The sequence below is a fragment of the Chrysochloris asiatica genome, unplaced genomic scaffold, assembly GCF_000296735.1.
Source record: "Chrysochloris asiatica unplaced genomic scaffold, ChrAsi1.0 scaffold00020, whole genome shotgun sequence".
NCBI lineage: Eukaryota > Metazoa > Chordata > Mammalia > Afrosoricida > Chrysochloridae > Chrysochloris > Chrysochloris asiatica.
The window spans coordinates 13518005-13534400 of NW_006408538.1; the positions used below are offsets into that span (position 1 = coordinate 13518005).

The 16396-nt window shown below is 49.4% G+C and overlaps 1 protein-coding gene across 1 annotated transcript in view; it reads left to right on the plus strand.

Moving 5' to 3' along the window:
- COL13A1 (collagen, type XIII, alpha 1) overlaps positions 1-16396 on the plus strand; it is a 198700-nt gene that overhangs the window by 104726 nt on the left and 77578 nt on the right. Inside the window, exons 13-17 of the mRNA XM_006837462.1 lie at positions 706-762; positions 1773-1838; positions 6624-6731; positions 10920-10946; positions 11641-11676. Of these exons, the coding sequence (XP_006837525.1) occupies positions 706-762; positions 1773-1838; positions 6624-6731; positions 10920-10946; positions 11641-11676 (294 nt within the window). The remainder of the gene's footprint in view (positions 1-705; positions 763-1772; positions 1839-6623; positions 6732-10919; positions 10947-11640; positions 11677-16396) is intronic.

Here is a 16396-nt window from a genome sequence, read left to right on the forward strand (position 1 = left end):
GCCTGCCAGATGCTGGTCCTTGGGTTCCTGGGCCAGGGAGAGGCCTCACTGGGCCTGGAACATGTGAAGTTCAGATGGGGTTGCTGCCAAGGCTGAGCTGGGTGGAGCCCAGGGGGGCAAGGGGACGAGGACCGGCAGCAGCACAGACACAGGCAGCCTGTGGATGGCATGTGCTCCGGGGACGCAGGGGCCTGGGTGTTCCGGCCAGCCTGATCTCACTACAATAATAGAAGGTCAGCTGTGTTTCTTTGGAATGATGGGCTCACAGGATTGTTATGCTACCCAAAAAGAAAGGCAACATCCCTATAGAAAAGAAAACACAAGTGCACTCACTTCAACTGTGTGTCATCTGTCCTGAGCGAGTGCTGAGGGGAGCCAGAGGAGACAGTAGCCTGAGGCTTCAGAAGCTCCCTGGACAGTCTGGGGAACAAATCAGGGCAGCCCGCACCCCCTATTCAGGAAAGGGTAGAAAAGCAGGGGATTGCTAGAGTAGGTAGCATGCGGGCTTAGCCGTGGTGGCTGCATCCAGGCACACAAGGTACCAGGGATCCAGCCAGCATCACCCCCAGGAGACGGTGGGAGAGCAAAGGAGATGGGTGGGTGGGAAGGATCTCCCTGGGTCAGTAGCAGGAGAGTGGTGGGCTCCAGGCCCTCACTCTCACCCGTTGCCCTGTCTCTGCCACCACCACCCTCTTCCCAAACCAGGAGAACCTCAGAACCACTCTAGCAGCTCTGCGTTCCAACCAGATAATTGCCCTGAAGGTTTGTAGGTTCTGGATGGACTTTGGGCCCCACTCTGCTGAGAGGCCCCCTGAACACAAAGCCCCGACATTGCACGTCTCTGGCCCTGGCAGTAGAAGGACGAGTTGGGAGGATGGCAAATCTGGAAAGGCTATCATTGGGTGCATTCTCAGTCCAGGTGGCTCCTGGTTCTCAAATGCTTTCAAAAGCAACTGGTGGATTATATTCGATCTGCTTTCACTAGGATTCTAACTACTTACCTAAAGCCGCGGGTTGCTGAATTTCAAAGGGTAGCAGTTAAGACTTCATGTTCTCGAAATGTGATTGCAAGTTGCCTCCCTCCTCTCCGCTCCCTAAAATAAGTGCTTGTATATTCGGAAACATCTTTGCTTGGCCCAGGGTGAGGGCTCGTAGCACTTAGCCTGTGCCCACACTGACCACAGCCTTGCAGGCTTGGCCTGGCATCGCCCTTGACCATCCTCTTCAGATTGCTGACACCAGCCCTTCTTGTTCTACCCCCAAAAAAACCCCAAAGATCACCACACACCAACCTGGCTTCAAGTGCTATTTTAGCTGACCCTGTGGCTTCCCAGCCAGAGTCTCTGTGCCCATCCCCCTCAGCCCAGCAGCCTCAGTTTCCCAACCCCCGTGGGCAGGGCTGGCAGTGCAATGTTGGGGCCTGTGTCAGGGGACTCTTGGGCCCAGTGTGGTTGCAGAGGGCAGGCCTGGTCAAGGAGGGCCACTCTCATCAAACAGAACAGCTGGCAGACACCTGGGCTCCAGTCTGGAGGGTGTGGGCTGAGGGTAGTTGGGCCACCCAAGGGCAGGCTCAGCACCATGGCCCAATCCCATGAGAGTGCCCCTTCACACACCACCTCCAACCCCCGTGGCTCACGCTTGCTAATCTCTCTTCTCTTCTCTCCTCCCATCCCTCTTGGCTACCCTGTCTTCCTGGCGACTTTTGGCATCTTCTGACCACCTGTGATCTCTGGCCTCTGCCCTCTGGCCTTCCAACTCATCTTTCTCTTCAGCTGCTGCCTCTCCTCAATTCAGTGCGGCTGGCTCCACCCCCCGTCATAAAAAGACGGACCTTCCAGGTAGACATCTTCGATTTGCCCAGATGTCGCATGACTTCCCAGGGTGCTCAGCAAGCTTTGGGCCCCTGGTAGGTCAGCTGGGGTGGTAGAAGAAGCCAGATCTTTAATCTGTCTTGGCTACATTAAATCAGACAAAAATGGACCCAGGAATACCATCAACATGGAAATTCCAGGAGGTCACAAGACTATTAAGAGCTCTGATAGTGCAGTGGTTACGAGTTGGGCTGCGAACCTCAAGGTCAGCAGTTCAAAACTACCAGACACTCCACAGAAGAAAGGTAGGGCTTTCTGCTCCTGTAAAGATTTACAGCCTCGGAAACCCTATGCAGGGTCACTATGAGTCAGAACCGACTCCACAGCACATAACCACCATGACTATTATTATGTGTAACAACCACCAATATTTATTGCCAGGGGCCATGCTACACAGTACACATACCTGATTTTATATTGAATTCTCTCGACAGTTTCATGAATGAGTCATGGCTACCCTCTGTAGGTTAATGCGCTGGACTACAAAGTCAGTTTGAACTGCAAGGTCACGGTGGGTCAGAACTGACTCGATGGCACTTAACAAGAACAACAGCATCCTTATTTTGGGGGGTCCTGGTGTGGCGCTGTAGGAAAAGCGCTGGGCTGCTAACCACAAGGTTGGCAGTTCAAACCCACCAGCCGCTCCTCCACTCAGGGAGGCTATGAGTCGGAACCGACTCCACAGCACTGAACAACATCTTAGCAAGAACAACGTCCTTATTTTGTAGATGAGGAAATCAAGACTCAGATTGGGTAAGTGAGCTGCCTGAGGCCACACAGCCAGTAAACTGCAGTGTAGCTGCTCTTGTCTCTTACTCTCTGTGTGATGCTGGGGAAGTTACTTAATGTATCTGTGCCTCTGCTTCCTCATATGTAAAATGAGGACAATCACAATACCTTCATGGAGTTGCTATAGGATTGGCACTGCCTAAGTAAAACCTTTAGAATAGTGCCTGGCACAATTTAAGTACTCTATGAGTATATAATGCAGGCAGTCAGTATTGTTACTATGCATACTTTAGAGACTAGGAAACTGAGACTCAGAAAAAGTTGGTTTGCCCAAAACCTCACAGATAACAGAGGCAGAACTTGAGCTGACAGCCAGGTCTTCTGACCCCACATCATCCAGAACACCTCTTGGTTGAACGTCCATCGTTTGCACTGATGAGTGCAGAATTGGCCCCTACCTTGGAGAAGCTGAGCATCCGCTCCCTGATTCTGAGGAGAAAGGGAGTTGGCAAAAGGACTGTTGTAAGGGTCAGCTGCTGTAAGCATCCTAAGCACAAACCGCTCCCTTCTTGCAACCAAGGAGGTGGGGAGAGGACAAGATCATGAAGAGCAAGTGACCTCACCCATGCTGTCCAAGAGGTAGAAGATCAGGCTTGTGACCTGCCCCTAACCTGCTGACATGGTCCAGCGAGGACCCCCAGGACAGCAGAGGTACAAGAGTGATGGGGTTTTGAGGTCCTGAAGGGCCTGAAACCGCCATCCCTCTGACCATCTGACTCAGGAGCAATCAGAAGCCCAGGAGGCTGTGCGTTCAGGTGTCTGCTTGAATGCAGCTGAGAAACCACCCCAATGAGCAGCTAAAAATACAGAGGGGCACGTGTTACCCGAGCCCAAGGGCTGCACATCCGGTTACACCAGCCAAATCCTTGAGAGCCTCCAAGCACTTCCCCTGCCCAGCCAGGTCAGACCCCGTTCCAGGAGTGCCGAGAACCGGCCCCTGTTTACCTGGACTCCAACAGCTGCCTTATGGCTTCAGTTGTATCTACTACCCTTGCTGGCTTCCAGGCCACGCTGCAAGAGTCCTGTATGGATAATTTCATGTGCCACCATGATTGTACCAAAAAAGAAAGCCAAACCTGTTGCCATGGAATCGATTCTGACTCATGTGACTTCCAGTGTGTGTCAGAGTACAACTGTGCTCCCAAGAGTTTTCATGGCTGTGACCTTTCAGTAACAGAGCTCCAGGTCTTTCTTCCAAGGTGCGTCTAGGTAGGGTCAAACCACCAATGTTAACTTTCTGGGCCACCCAAGCACTCCTGTCGCCACTTTACAGATGAAGAAGTTGAGAGAGGTGCAGGATTCCATCCTGGACACTGCATTGTGCTAAGTGCAAGGGGTGGGAGAAGAACAATCCGTGCTCCCTAGACGTGGTTTCCAAAGCAGAGACAATAATAAGGACCAGAGTCTGCAGGGAGATTAAGGTTTTGTGTTGTCAGCCATCTTAGGCCAGAAAAAGACTTGTCCATTTCCTATCAATAAACCATTATTGATTTTACAGGCTCTGAAAGATGTTTAAACACTGGGTCTGGCATTAGTTGGAAGAGGACACTTTTTCTGGAATATGATGTACTTAGCAGATGATGTTGGAGGTCATTTTCAGTTCCAAAGTGCAGAGAGTTGGACTATGAGCACTTTTTGCTGGAGGATTATTCGGAATGAATAGGAACTGAGTTTATATTCCTGAGGTTGTCCCCTAGCACTACCCTGAATTTCCCCTTTGACCTTAGTCATGGAACGCAACTTCTCTGAGCCTCAGTTTTCTCTTCTGTAAAATAAAACTTGCAAAGTTTCTATTGTGAAAGCTTCTAGAATTTCCAAGTTGTGACAATTCTAGAATTTCAAAGTCAGGAAGGGTCTTAAGGGTTTGTTTAGACCAAGGTTTCTCTGCCCTGTGAATTATTGTTAGTTTTTGTCACATTGTCTCCTACTCTTGGTGAGTCTAGTGTGTCAGAGTAGAACTGCTCCCATAGGGTTTTCAAGGCTGTGACCTTTCAGAGGCAGAGCACCAGACCTTTCTTCTGAGGTGCCTCTGGGTGGATTCAAACCACCAACTTTTTGCTAGTAGTTCAGCACTTAACTGTTGTACCACCCAAGGATCCCTCCCTGTGAATTACCCCTTTCCAAAATTGTGGGGTGCTGTGAAGAATAAAAAGCAGTACCCTAATGGTAAAAGGATTCTTAGGGTGCTCAGAGAACTCAGTGGGCTGAGTCAGACTTTTCTGGTTGAAAAGAAGGCTGGACTGGTCCCCTCTGGAAGTCTGGGTTTTCATTAAACTTCCTTGTTTTAGGAGAGATGCCTCAGAGCAGCCCCTGGGACTTGTGGGGTGGAGGTGAGGAAGGATCAGAGGACTGGAATCTGGGAACCCACAAAGTGACTTCTGCACTGCGGACTTCCTCAAGTCCTAACGCAGGATTTCAGAGGGGCAGCAGGACGAGGCTCAGCTGTCACTGCTGGATGCCATCACCCTAGGACATTCCAGACAAGAGATGTTGCAAGCAGTGTTGCTAAAATCGTATATTTGCATCCTGAGGTTGTGCACTCCTATTTGTCGCACCGAATGCTACCATGTCCTACCATGGAAGCTTGCACCTGCGCCCTTTTTCAGCTGGGTAGTAGATTGGAGCTCCAGGGCCCCACCTCCCCCTGCGTCCCAGCAGAGTACTTTCTCCCCTGCCAGGTGGTTCTGCTTTGACCTGTCCACAAGAATGGACCCCTTCCCAGCAGAACTGAGCCCAGGTTATCTCTGAAGAGGTCATTTCAAAAATAACATAATGACAAATCCAAAAATGACCAAGTGGGTTTCATCTTCCTAGATGTATAAAGGGGTGCCTGGTTGTACAAACGGTTAATGTGTTATGCTGCTAAAGAAAAGGCTGGAGGTTCCCATCCACCCAGAGGTACTGCACAAGAAATGCCTGGTGATCTGTTTCTTAAAAATCAGCCGTTGAAAACCCTGTAGAACACAGTTGTGCTCAGACATGCATGGAGTCGGAATTAGCCTGATGGCAACCACTGGAAGATGTTCCTAAAGGAACGCAATGCTGCCCCTCCCTCACTGGACTCTCAGTCAACCCTGGGCACATACCTGGGTACAGAGGTTGGACTCTGAGTCAGGACAGGGGAAGACAATGATAATAGCAACCTCATAGCGGCACAATGCTCTTTCCAGTTTCTTACCACTTTCAACCAAGTCAAACGTTACAAAATTAATTGCCCTCCAGGGTCAGGCAGATCACATAGGGGACAGAGGAGAAACTTGTCAGAAAGTATAGGGGACCGAGGCCCTGTCTGAAGGGGACAGCTACAATTCAGGTAGCTGCTAATTGCCCCCCAGAAACGTGGGCCCAGAAGTACTCTAATTTCTTCTCTTAAAGCCACCAATACAAATATTTACATGAAATCTCTTACCCAGATTTTAATGAGCCAAAAAAAAAAATTGTGACCTCTGACCTAAGGATTTTGTTTGATCCTCTGGCAAGACAACCAAAGACAGCAAAGAGCTGAGACAGGAAATCAGGAGCTGTTGCCCCCATGCTATGGCGGAGAGGCCAGGGCTTAGATGTGTAGCTGCCACACACAGAGAGGTGGCAAAGGCAGGCCCAGTCTCAGATGACCTGGGCTGGACTCTGGCCCCGTGATCAGGCCACTACCAGGCTGTGGTCAGGTCACAATCACAATCCCTCACTCATGCTCTGCCTCTGCCACCTATAGCCAGGCTCTGGGCCCCAGCGTCAGCATCTCTGTGGAGGAAGCTCTCTCTGGAAGCCCACCTCTTGGGGTCCTGATGTCATGGCTCGCCTCTCACTGCCACCAGCCCCTGCATGTAGTCACCACCATCACGCCCCATCTCACCCCCAGTCACCAGAGCACACAGCTGGGCCTTCACTGGGTGCATGGCACTGGGTGGGAACAGGTCCACGGCTCGGGGCGTCCTCTCCAACTCTTGTCTCTGTGAACCTTAGGGTGAACAGGGCCAGGCCGGCGTCCAAGGACCACCAGGACCACCAGGCCCCCCTGGACCAAGTGGACCTCTGGGGCATCCAGGGCTACCAGGGCCCATGGGGCCACCCGTAAGTATCCCCTTTCTCTACCTAATGCCTTCATCCATCCTTAAAGATATGTCCCCAAAATTCTCACGAAACATTTGAAACTTGAATAAGCAATGGGAAGCTAGGTCCCTGCTGGATGGTAGAAACATCTTAGCAAGACCACTAGACCTAGTGGCCCCCATGAGCATCTGTCCACCCCGTCGCACTCACCTGTTAAACTCTGGTTCTAGAAGCACACCTGGGGCTGACATGTCCTCCACACCTCAGGGGAAATCACCAACAGGCCGCCCGTTTCCCAGCTTCAGTAGACAGGAGCTTGGTCAGCGCAGCGCTGGCTCCTGGGCTTAGGAAAACCTGAGTCCGGTACAGTCAGTTCTAAAGGAGGTGGACAGGAGGAGATCCGAACCCCTGTAATGCTTAACAAACACAACTCACGTAGCGTGCACAGGCTTCCACACTGCTGTCCACCAGGCCAGCCAAGATGAGTGCCTTAGTGACCAGAACTTTTAACACAGCTTGGAGGGGTCCTGCATTGAGTCTGGCAAAGGGATCTCAGTGAGACCAACCAGGCATCCCTTCAGAAAGCATTCAGACTATTGGTCAAACCCATTCCAAGCTCTGACTAAGACGCAGCTCTTTCTCAGGCTGAGAGGATGATTCAGCAGATCCCAGGACTTCTTTGGACTCTTGGTGTGATGCTATAGAATAAGCGCTGGACTGTGAACCACAACGTCGGTGCTTCAAACCCACTGGCCGCTCCTCAGAACCCCTGTATGGTGTTGCACTGAGTCAGAATCAACTCAGTGGCACTTAACAACAATAGGACTTCTTTAGAAAAAGTGGGTCTTCTCCCTACAGATGGAGGAGACCTGGCAGCATAGTGGGTTATGAGCTGAGCTGCTAGCCAGAAAGTCCATAGTTCAGGTCTGTCCGTCGCTCCACGGGAGAAAGATGAGGCTTCCTCCTCCTGTAGAGATTTATAACCTCAGTGTCTCTATGGATCAGAACCAACTTGGTAGCACATGACCATCACCACCACCACCCCACATGAGGCTAACTTTATGGTATTGGTAGGACAAAGGTTAAAAGCAAAGTCTACTTGCTTTTTACTAGTATTTTCCCCACATGAAAGAAAAATACCTTTTTCTCTTTCTTATTGCAAAAGTATTAACACATTCTTTGTGGGGAAAAAAATTGCAGAACACAAAAGAAAAAATTTAAAATGGCCTATCTTTCCACATCCATTTTTCTCCTTAGATGTATCAGCGCATGAACGTTTTCCAGGTTGGCGATGTTCTGAATGGAGTTCCTGGGTGGTACAAATGGTCAATGCACTTAGAGGCACCTCATAAGAAAGGCCTGACAACCTACTTCCAAAAACCAGCTCTACTCTGACACATATGGGGCTGTCTTGGGTCAGAGTTGGCTCAACAGCAACTAGTTAATATTCTGAATCAAATAACTGTTTGATATCCTGGTGTGGTGCTGTGGAATCAGCACTGAACTGCAGACTAGAAAGTCAGCTGTTCAAACCCACCAGCTGCTCCTGAGAAACCCTATTCAGGATCGCTGTGAGTCAGAACTGACACAATGGCACTTAAGGACACATTTACCACTTAACATCATGACTCGAGTCCTTCCCTCGTTCAGGAAAGAATGTTCTTTGACAAGGATCTCAGGACCGGTCTGCCCATTTATGACATATTTAGTGAGTCCCTTTCTGTGAACATGCATGTTTATGCACATCTCTGGTCGTCTCATCGGGGTAGGTTCCCATGGTGGAGTTGCTCCGTCAGGGAATTCCCTGTCAGATAATCCTCGATGCTCGTGACCAGACTGGAAATTAGTGGGCCCCTCGGCTGCTGGTGCTGAGATCCATATAGGGATCTAAATTCATGTCTCAATGAAGAGACACTCTGGACAGGCAGGGCTTTCAGCTGTGTGATGTGCAAAACCTAAGCCCAACGTCACCCCACCACAGATTTTAAATACTCCCATGACATCTCCCCGGAACCCCAGGGAGCGGGGATTAGGCTTACTTCTCTGGGTTTCTAGATGGCATAATGAAAGGCAGAAAGAAATGAGATTTGGGGCAAGGAAGCAAATTAAGCTGAAAAAAAAAAAAAAAATACTGTTCAAAATCCACCTCTTTGCCAATTTCTTTGCCAATTGCCTTATCCCAGAATACATTGGATCCCACTTGATGAACCACATCTAGGGTGTTTGCTTTGTTAAATTGTTTATAAAGAAAACCAGAACACATGTTGTTCTGTAATCTATTTAATGACGATTTGTTTTTCAGCAGTTTTAAGTTTACAGGAAAGAATGTGAATAAAGTACAGAATTCTCATTTACACACTCCTCCACACACCCCACACACTGCCTCTCCTACTATTGTTGTTGTTGATGTTGGAAGTCCTAGTGTGGCACTGTAGAATACATACTGGACCGCAAGGTCGGCAGTTCTAACTTACCAGCCACTCCTTAGAAACTATGCAGGGTCGTTATGAGTCGGAACCAACTCTGCGGTGCTTAACAACAACCACACACTGTTTCTCCTACTAACTTCTTGAACTTCTGTGGTACATGTGCTACAACTGAGGAACCAGATGATGATGATGTTGTTGTTAAGTGCCATCAGGTCAGTTCCAACTCATAGTTCCCCTGCATAGAGTTTCCAAGGATTGGCTGGTGAGCTTGAACCGCTGACTTTGCAGTTCAAACCAACCTTGTAGTCAGTCCAACACTTAATCTGCAGCACTACACCAGGACTCCAAAGAACCAATTATTGGTTGGTATTGTGCTGTGGAGTCGGTTCCAACTCATAGCGACCCTGTACAGGGTTTCCGAGGCTGTAAATCTTTAGGGGAGCAGAAAGCCTCATCTTTCTCCCGCGGAACAGCGCTGGTGGTTTGGAACTGCTGACCTAGCAGTTCGCAGCCCGATTCGTACCCACTACGCTACCAGAGCTCAGAGCTCCTTAAAGAACCAGGAGCTCTGGTAGTGTAGTGGTTACGAATCGGGCTGCAAACCTTAAGGCCACCAGTTCAAAACTACCAGCTGCTCCGCGGGAGAAAGATGAGGTTTTCTGCTCCCTTAAAAATTTACAGCCTCGGAAACCCTGTACAGGGTCGCTATGGGTCAGAAACGACTCGACGGCACTTAACAACAACGGTACCAGAGCTCCTTAAAGAACCAGTTGTTGTTATGAAGTGCCATTGAGTTGATTTCAACCCATAGCGACCCTGTATAGGGTTTCCAAGGAGCAGCTGATGAGCTTGAACTACCAACCTTGAAGTTCAAACTGACTTTGCAGTCTGACGCATTAACCCACAGCTACCTGTAATACAGTAATAATGTTAATACATTAATATTAACAAAAGTCTGTAGTTACAAGGGATCCCTCTGTTGTAAGAGTCTTGACAAACCTTTTATATCATGTGTACAGAATCATTTCCCTCCCTAAAAATCCCTGTAAAGCATATTTTCTTTCCAAAAAAAAAAAAAAAATCCAATGGCTACAGTGCAGACTTGGGCACCCTGGCTTTCTCCAGCCCAAGCTGCCACCCTGCCCCACACCCTGAGTTGTGGTGGCACCCGCCCTTTCCCTCTCCTCCCTCCAGCTCCAGCAGGCAGGCCCCCAGCCACACCGCACCCTGGACAGAAAGGGCAACCACAGCCAAAGACAAAAACAGGGCTGTGCCGGGAAAGATGGGTTTTCTTAGGAGGGGCCCCACATAGGAGATGGGTGTGTACGTAGGGCTCTAAAACCACACTGTCAATTTACCACGATGCCACTGGCCTATTTTCCAGTGAGCGAGCCCCTCAGAGGCGCCCCTGGCTCCCATGTGGCTTAGCAGGCCCTCAGCAGGTTTCAGACACCCTGCCAGGATCCTCCAGATCTCTTCTCTAGCGTATCTGCTTTCTCCTGGGTAGCAATCCATTAGCTGTTTGGAGCTGTTTTTCCCTCAACCTCAGCTGTAAACGTGACTGTTGTTGGCTCTCTTTGAGTCAGTTCCAACCCATGGATGCAGAGTAGATTTGTTCATAGGGTTTTAAAGGCTGTGCCCTTTCAGAGCAGATTGCCAGGTGCCTCTGGGTGGGTTCGAACTTCCAGCCTTTTGGCTAGTAGTCAAGTTGCACCACCCAGATACTCTGAACCATTTGTGAGTGAAAGCATCTCCTATCACCTTGTTCTTGCTTCCACAGGGCTTACCTGGGCCTCCTGGATCAAAGGTAAGGGCTCTTACGGGTGTCATGTTGAGTAGGTGAAAGTGGGAGGCAGTACTTGGGGCTTTTGGGTAAGGGAGTGAGGGGATCTCAGTTCAGAGAAAGCATCCCTTGCCTCTGAGCCAGACCTTCTACTGGTATGAAAGGAGCAGTCTAGTTGGAAACTCAAGGCTGATGTGCAGGACACTCTCACAGTGTCCTCAAAGTAGCATTTACTAAGGTGTCAGGCTCTTTCAGGGTCATCCAGTCTCTCGTGAAACCTTACTTGAGCCCAAGCTGTGTCACACACAGCTCTCCCTTTGAAGCCCAGGACCCTGGGGCTCTGAGGAAGAGAAGCTACAAAGGAAGACTCCTGCCCCATCATTTTATAAATGGATGTGGAGCCTGGGGGAAAGGGACTTGTCCAAGGTCAGACAGAGAGCCTGTCTTTCCGTGGAACCAAAACTGAAACTTGGGACCCCTGCCGAATTGACCCTTCCTTGGCTCTGCCTCTGAAAAGCAGAGCTTGTTTTCAGAAGTAGAACTATCTATCCGTTTCAGAGAGTTCCAAAGCTGTCATGCCAGGTAAGTCTGGATACTAGAGGACCAGGAGGATGTGTTGTTGAGAGGATGAAGGACCAATTGAGGATGAGGGAACAACACAAGTAAAAGTTTTGCATTGGCAATCTCCCTCTAATGGTCTTTTCTTTGTGCCCTCCAGGGAGACCCTGGGATCCAAGGCTATCATGGCCGAAAGGTAAGAGGACAGGGAGAGGACCCAGCTTCTCCTACTTGTAACCCATGAGGGGCTTCACAGGTCGGGACTTGGCCACGCACAATGCATTTTTGCACACTTCCTGTCTGGTGTGACCCTCAAGTGCTTGGTCCAGTTGGAGTTAGTGTATTTACTTTGAGGATGAGGAGGCTCAGAGGAGGCAGGTCACTGGCATAGCTGAACCTCAGGTACCGATGGGTCTCCTCCCACCAACCTGGTTGGCCATGTCTGTCCTAACGTGGCTACTGTCTGGCCCACCCTGGGCAGGGCTCCATGCTGAGGACCATGGAGGAGTCTCAGCCTAGATTCCTGAGCCCAGAGCACAGCACCTTGTGAAGATGAGACAGACAGACTAACTCTTGGTCGGGTGGAGTTTGGGAAGTCTTCTGGAAAAAGGTAGCCTATGAGCTCCGCCCTGGTAAGTGGTACATCAGTAATTTGTTGCTGTGAACCAAACCACTCCCAAACTTACTGCCTTCAAACACTGACTTCTTTCTCAAGAGTCTGTGGATTGGATGTCTCAGAGGTTTTGCTGGCCGCGCCTGCGCTCACTCATTCTATCGTGTCGCATGATCTAGGGAAAGGCTGGAAGGCCAAGATGGCCTCCTGCATGTGTCTGGTTGTTGGTGCTGACTGTGGGTTGGGCACCTTCTTTCTCCTCCCTGTGGGCGCTTCTCCCCCAGGAGGCTGGATCAAGCTTCCCTACAGCATAGTAAGCCCCAGGGCACAAGCTCTTTTCAAGTGCCTACTGGCTTCCATTTTCTTTTGTTCCATTGAACAAAGCAAGTCACATGGTCAAGTCTTGTGAGTCAGTGGGAAGAAGGGGTAGCAAAGCACTGTGGCTGTTTTGTTGTTGTTGTTTTTAATGTAATGGGCCTTCAGCTAGCAAATTCAATGCAAAGTAACACCTCAGATAAAGGAATAATTTGGACAAAGATCCAGAGGTGGTCGTTACAGTAACTATACCAGTACTAGTTGTTGTCAAGTTGATTCCAACTTATGCCCACCCCATGTGTGTGTCCACAGAGGTACCCATGGTACCTCAAGCCCTGAGTTTTGTTTTTGTTTTACTTTGTTTAATTATTTTATTTCTTTGTGAAAGATTACACAGAAAATTACGTTTGTACTGTAGGATAAAGCACTGGGCCTCAAGGTCGGTTTGAACTGCAAGATCAGCAGTTCAAACCCACCAGCCACTCCTCAGAAACCCTATACAGGGTCACTATGAGTTAGAACTGACTCAACAGCACTTTACAACAACAGCTGCGTACGTATTGTTCAGTGATATTAGTCACGGTTTTCACTGTATGTCAACATCGTTCTCCCTATTTCCATTCTGATTGTTTTGATGCCCTTAGTCTAGCACTGTAAGCTAGTCACTGGGCTGCTAACCACAAGGCCAGTGGTTCGAACCCACCAGCTGCTCCTCAGAAACTTTATATAGGGTAGCTATGAGTCAAAATCGACTCGATGACACTTAACAGCAACAACAGCAACCCCTCCCCTGCCCTTCCCATCTTTAGGGTAAATATTGATCATGTGGTCTCCTACAAGGTAATTATTGACTATTTGAAGGAATACTGCGCTCACAGATGACATTGTTGATGTTATTATTTAGCTGAGAGTTGACTTCCAGGAGTGGATTAAGCTCCAAGAGTAAAAGGGATCTCAGGAGGATCCTATAGCCTACCAGTCAGCATAGTACATCTGTCCTTATCTAGGAACTTGAGGTCTGTTCTACATGTCCCCCCCTTTCTATCTGGGACCATCTGTTGTGTCCCTGGTGAGAACAGTTGTTAGTCACAGCCTGGCACCAGCAATTTCTTCTGGTCACAGGATGAATGAAGCTCCACAGGGTTTTCAATGGCAGATCTTTTAAAAAATGAATCTCCAGGTGTCTCTGGGTGGACTTGAACCCCTAACCTTTTAGCCAGCGGCAGAGCTTGTTAACCATTTTCACCCAGGACCCCACAATTACCATCTAAAAATAAAACAAAGCAAAGCCCATTGCCAAAAATAGATTCTGACTCGTATCATGGAAGCCTCACAGGGTTTCCAAGCTGACTGTCCCAGCATTCTCCCGAAAAGTGGCTCGTGGGTTTGAACTTGTAATTAGTAGCTGGGTGTTTTAACCATTGTACCACTGGGATTTCTCCACAGTGACTATAATAATGTAATAATCATTTTGGTAATCGTCACTACCCACTTCCCTTCTTCATGACCTGCATCATCTGTCATCTTAAAACTGCCCCACGAGGCTGTTGTGGTTAAGTACTTTAGCAGCTCTCTATTCTGGTAGCGTAGTGGTTATGAATTGGGCTGCTTACCTCAAGGTCAGCAGTTCGAAGCTACCAGCGGTCTGTGGGAGAAAGATGAAACGTTCTGCTCCTGTAAAGATTTATAGCCTCGGAAACCCTGTGCAGGGTCGCTATGAGTCAGAACTGACTCATAACAGCACATCACCACAGGGTTTCCAAAGAGCGGATGGTATATTTGAACCTCCGACCTTGCGGTTAGAAGTCCAGTGGTTATAGTATGATATCCCTGTATTTAACAAATGAGGAAGCTGAGGCTTGCCCAAAGTCTTAGGACTCCTAAGTGGAGGAGCCGAAGTTCAAATCCAGATCTGGCTAGCTCCACCCTCTGAGTCCTTCCCACAGTACCACCTGCTGCAAGGAGCCCCCTGCCCTCCCAATCCTTGTCTGACACCAAGACAAAAGGTGGGGAAGATGGGCTCCAGGAAGACAAGGAGGGAAAGGAATCTTGGGAGGGACACAGTCACCAGGAGCAGCACACTCCTCGAATGCCGTGATCAGGGGCTGCTGACACCATGTTGTTTTATGGGAGGCTAGTGGGTAAAACATGGAGATCTGAGACATCTTTAATTAGTTCTGCATAAACTGAGATGTTTGTGTTCTGTCAGGAAGTGGAAATTATAGCCCCTGGGCTTGCCTCCATCCACTCATCAGACTCACAAAATTTACTGCCTCCTGGTGTAGCGAAGGGTAGGTTTTCCCATTAGCAACCGGATTTGCTCTTTCAAGCTATAAAGAGGCTGTGGAGCCAGAAGTCCCCAGGGGTCATGGCGATGCCCGTGACTGGCTGGGCATCTGGATGAGAATAGATATCGGTTCTCTGCTGCATACCAGAAAGGAGCTTGTGGGGGTGGGGGGTCGTCTTGAGAGTGGAGAGGCTTTAGTTTAAGACTAGGGTATCAGGATGGTCATGGGGCTGATCCCATGGGTGTGACTGCATTAAGCCAACAGAGAAAACTAGTCTAGTGTGATCCTACTGAGGGGAAACTGGAGCATGGCGGGGGAGGCTTGCCCTGGGGAGAGTACAGCCTGGAAGTGGGAAGCACTTGCTTAGCATGACTAAGTGTAGAGCAAGGGCTGATGGTGCATCCCACAGAAAGAGTGACTTCAGCTCAGTAAGAGAACTTTCTGTTCATCACCGGTGCTTGGGAAAGAGGGAGGGAGCTCCCTGTCACCAAAGGTGTTCAAGTAAAGGATGAATAAGTGATTGTTTGGGATGAAAGAAGAGCTTCTGTATCAGATGGGAAAATGGAATAAAATTTCCTCTAACATCTTAGGGACAGAGCTAGCTCCCCAGCCCCATTTTGTGGGTGTTGGTTTTCTAGGAGGGAGACCTCTGTCAAACTGTTTCCACTTCTTCACCTGCCACCCATCTCAGGTCTCCTCCCCACTCCACTCCCCTCTGCTCCTCCACTGCCTCTCTGGAAGGTTCCTGCTGCCTCCATCTCTCCCAAAACATGGAGTCTTTTCAGTGGGGTCAGCTGACCCCATGTGGCCTCAGCACCAACTACTTGGTGGCGGCCCTGATTCTACAGTCGACCAAGGCCTCCTAAACCAGCAGAGGTGCGTACCAAGAGTCAGTGACAACAGCAGAGGGGCCACCTCCAAAATCGTAGGGTCCCTTCTCGATGCCCAAGTGACTCTGAAGAGACTGCAGGGCTTGTTCACTATCCCAGCCACACTGGCCAGTCTGTCTCCAGGGCTACCCTGCTGACCACAGACCACTGAGATGAAGCAATACCCCCACATCTGCAAATGGACTCAAGTCCATCTGTGCCCCATCTCACCCTATCACTGTTTTACAGGTGAGAAGCTCAGAGAGGTTAGGTCTTTGTCCAAGTGTGCACAGCTAGTAAGAGATCATGCTGGAATCTTAAATGGCAGCCAACCTATCTTCTCGCCCTGGTGCACACACGCACACCTGCCCTACCTGTGGTTTCTCTGGGGGGGCTTATCCCCAACCTCCCTTCTCTTCTCCAGCATTTCTCTCTGTTTGCCTCTCTGGAATAGTGTAGGGAGAAGACATTAGCTTGAAGTCCGCTTGATCGCAGATGCTGGAAAGAGAGGCTTACTTCCTGCCACCACCCAGGAAGGGGCCAGCCCTAAGTTTGACCAAGAGTGACAGATGCCACATACCAAGAAAGATCTTGGATAGTCTTTTGGGTGCAGCCTAAGGGTGTGAGACTCACCCAGAAAAAAAACAGAGAATAATTAGAATTTAGTCCCCGAGGAAACCGGAGCACTCAGGACCCAGGGAAAAGGCAACAACAGACTTACAATATAGGAGAGGGCCTATGTATGCAAGCAGGGAGGGGTCTTGGAATTGGCATGTGCTGGGGTCTTCTTGGTTAGTTTAAAGGTTTTTAGAGTATCACTATGGAGACAGA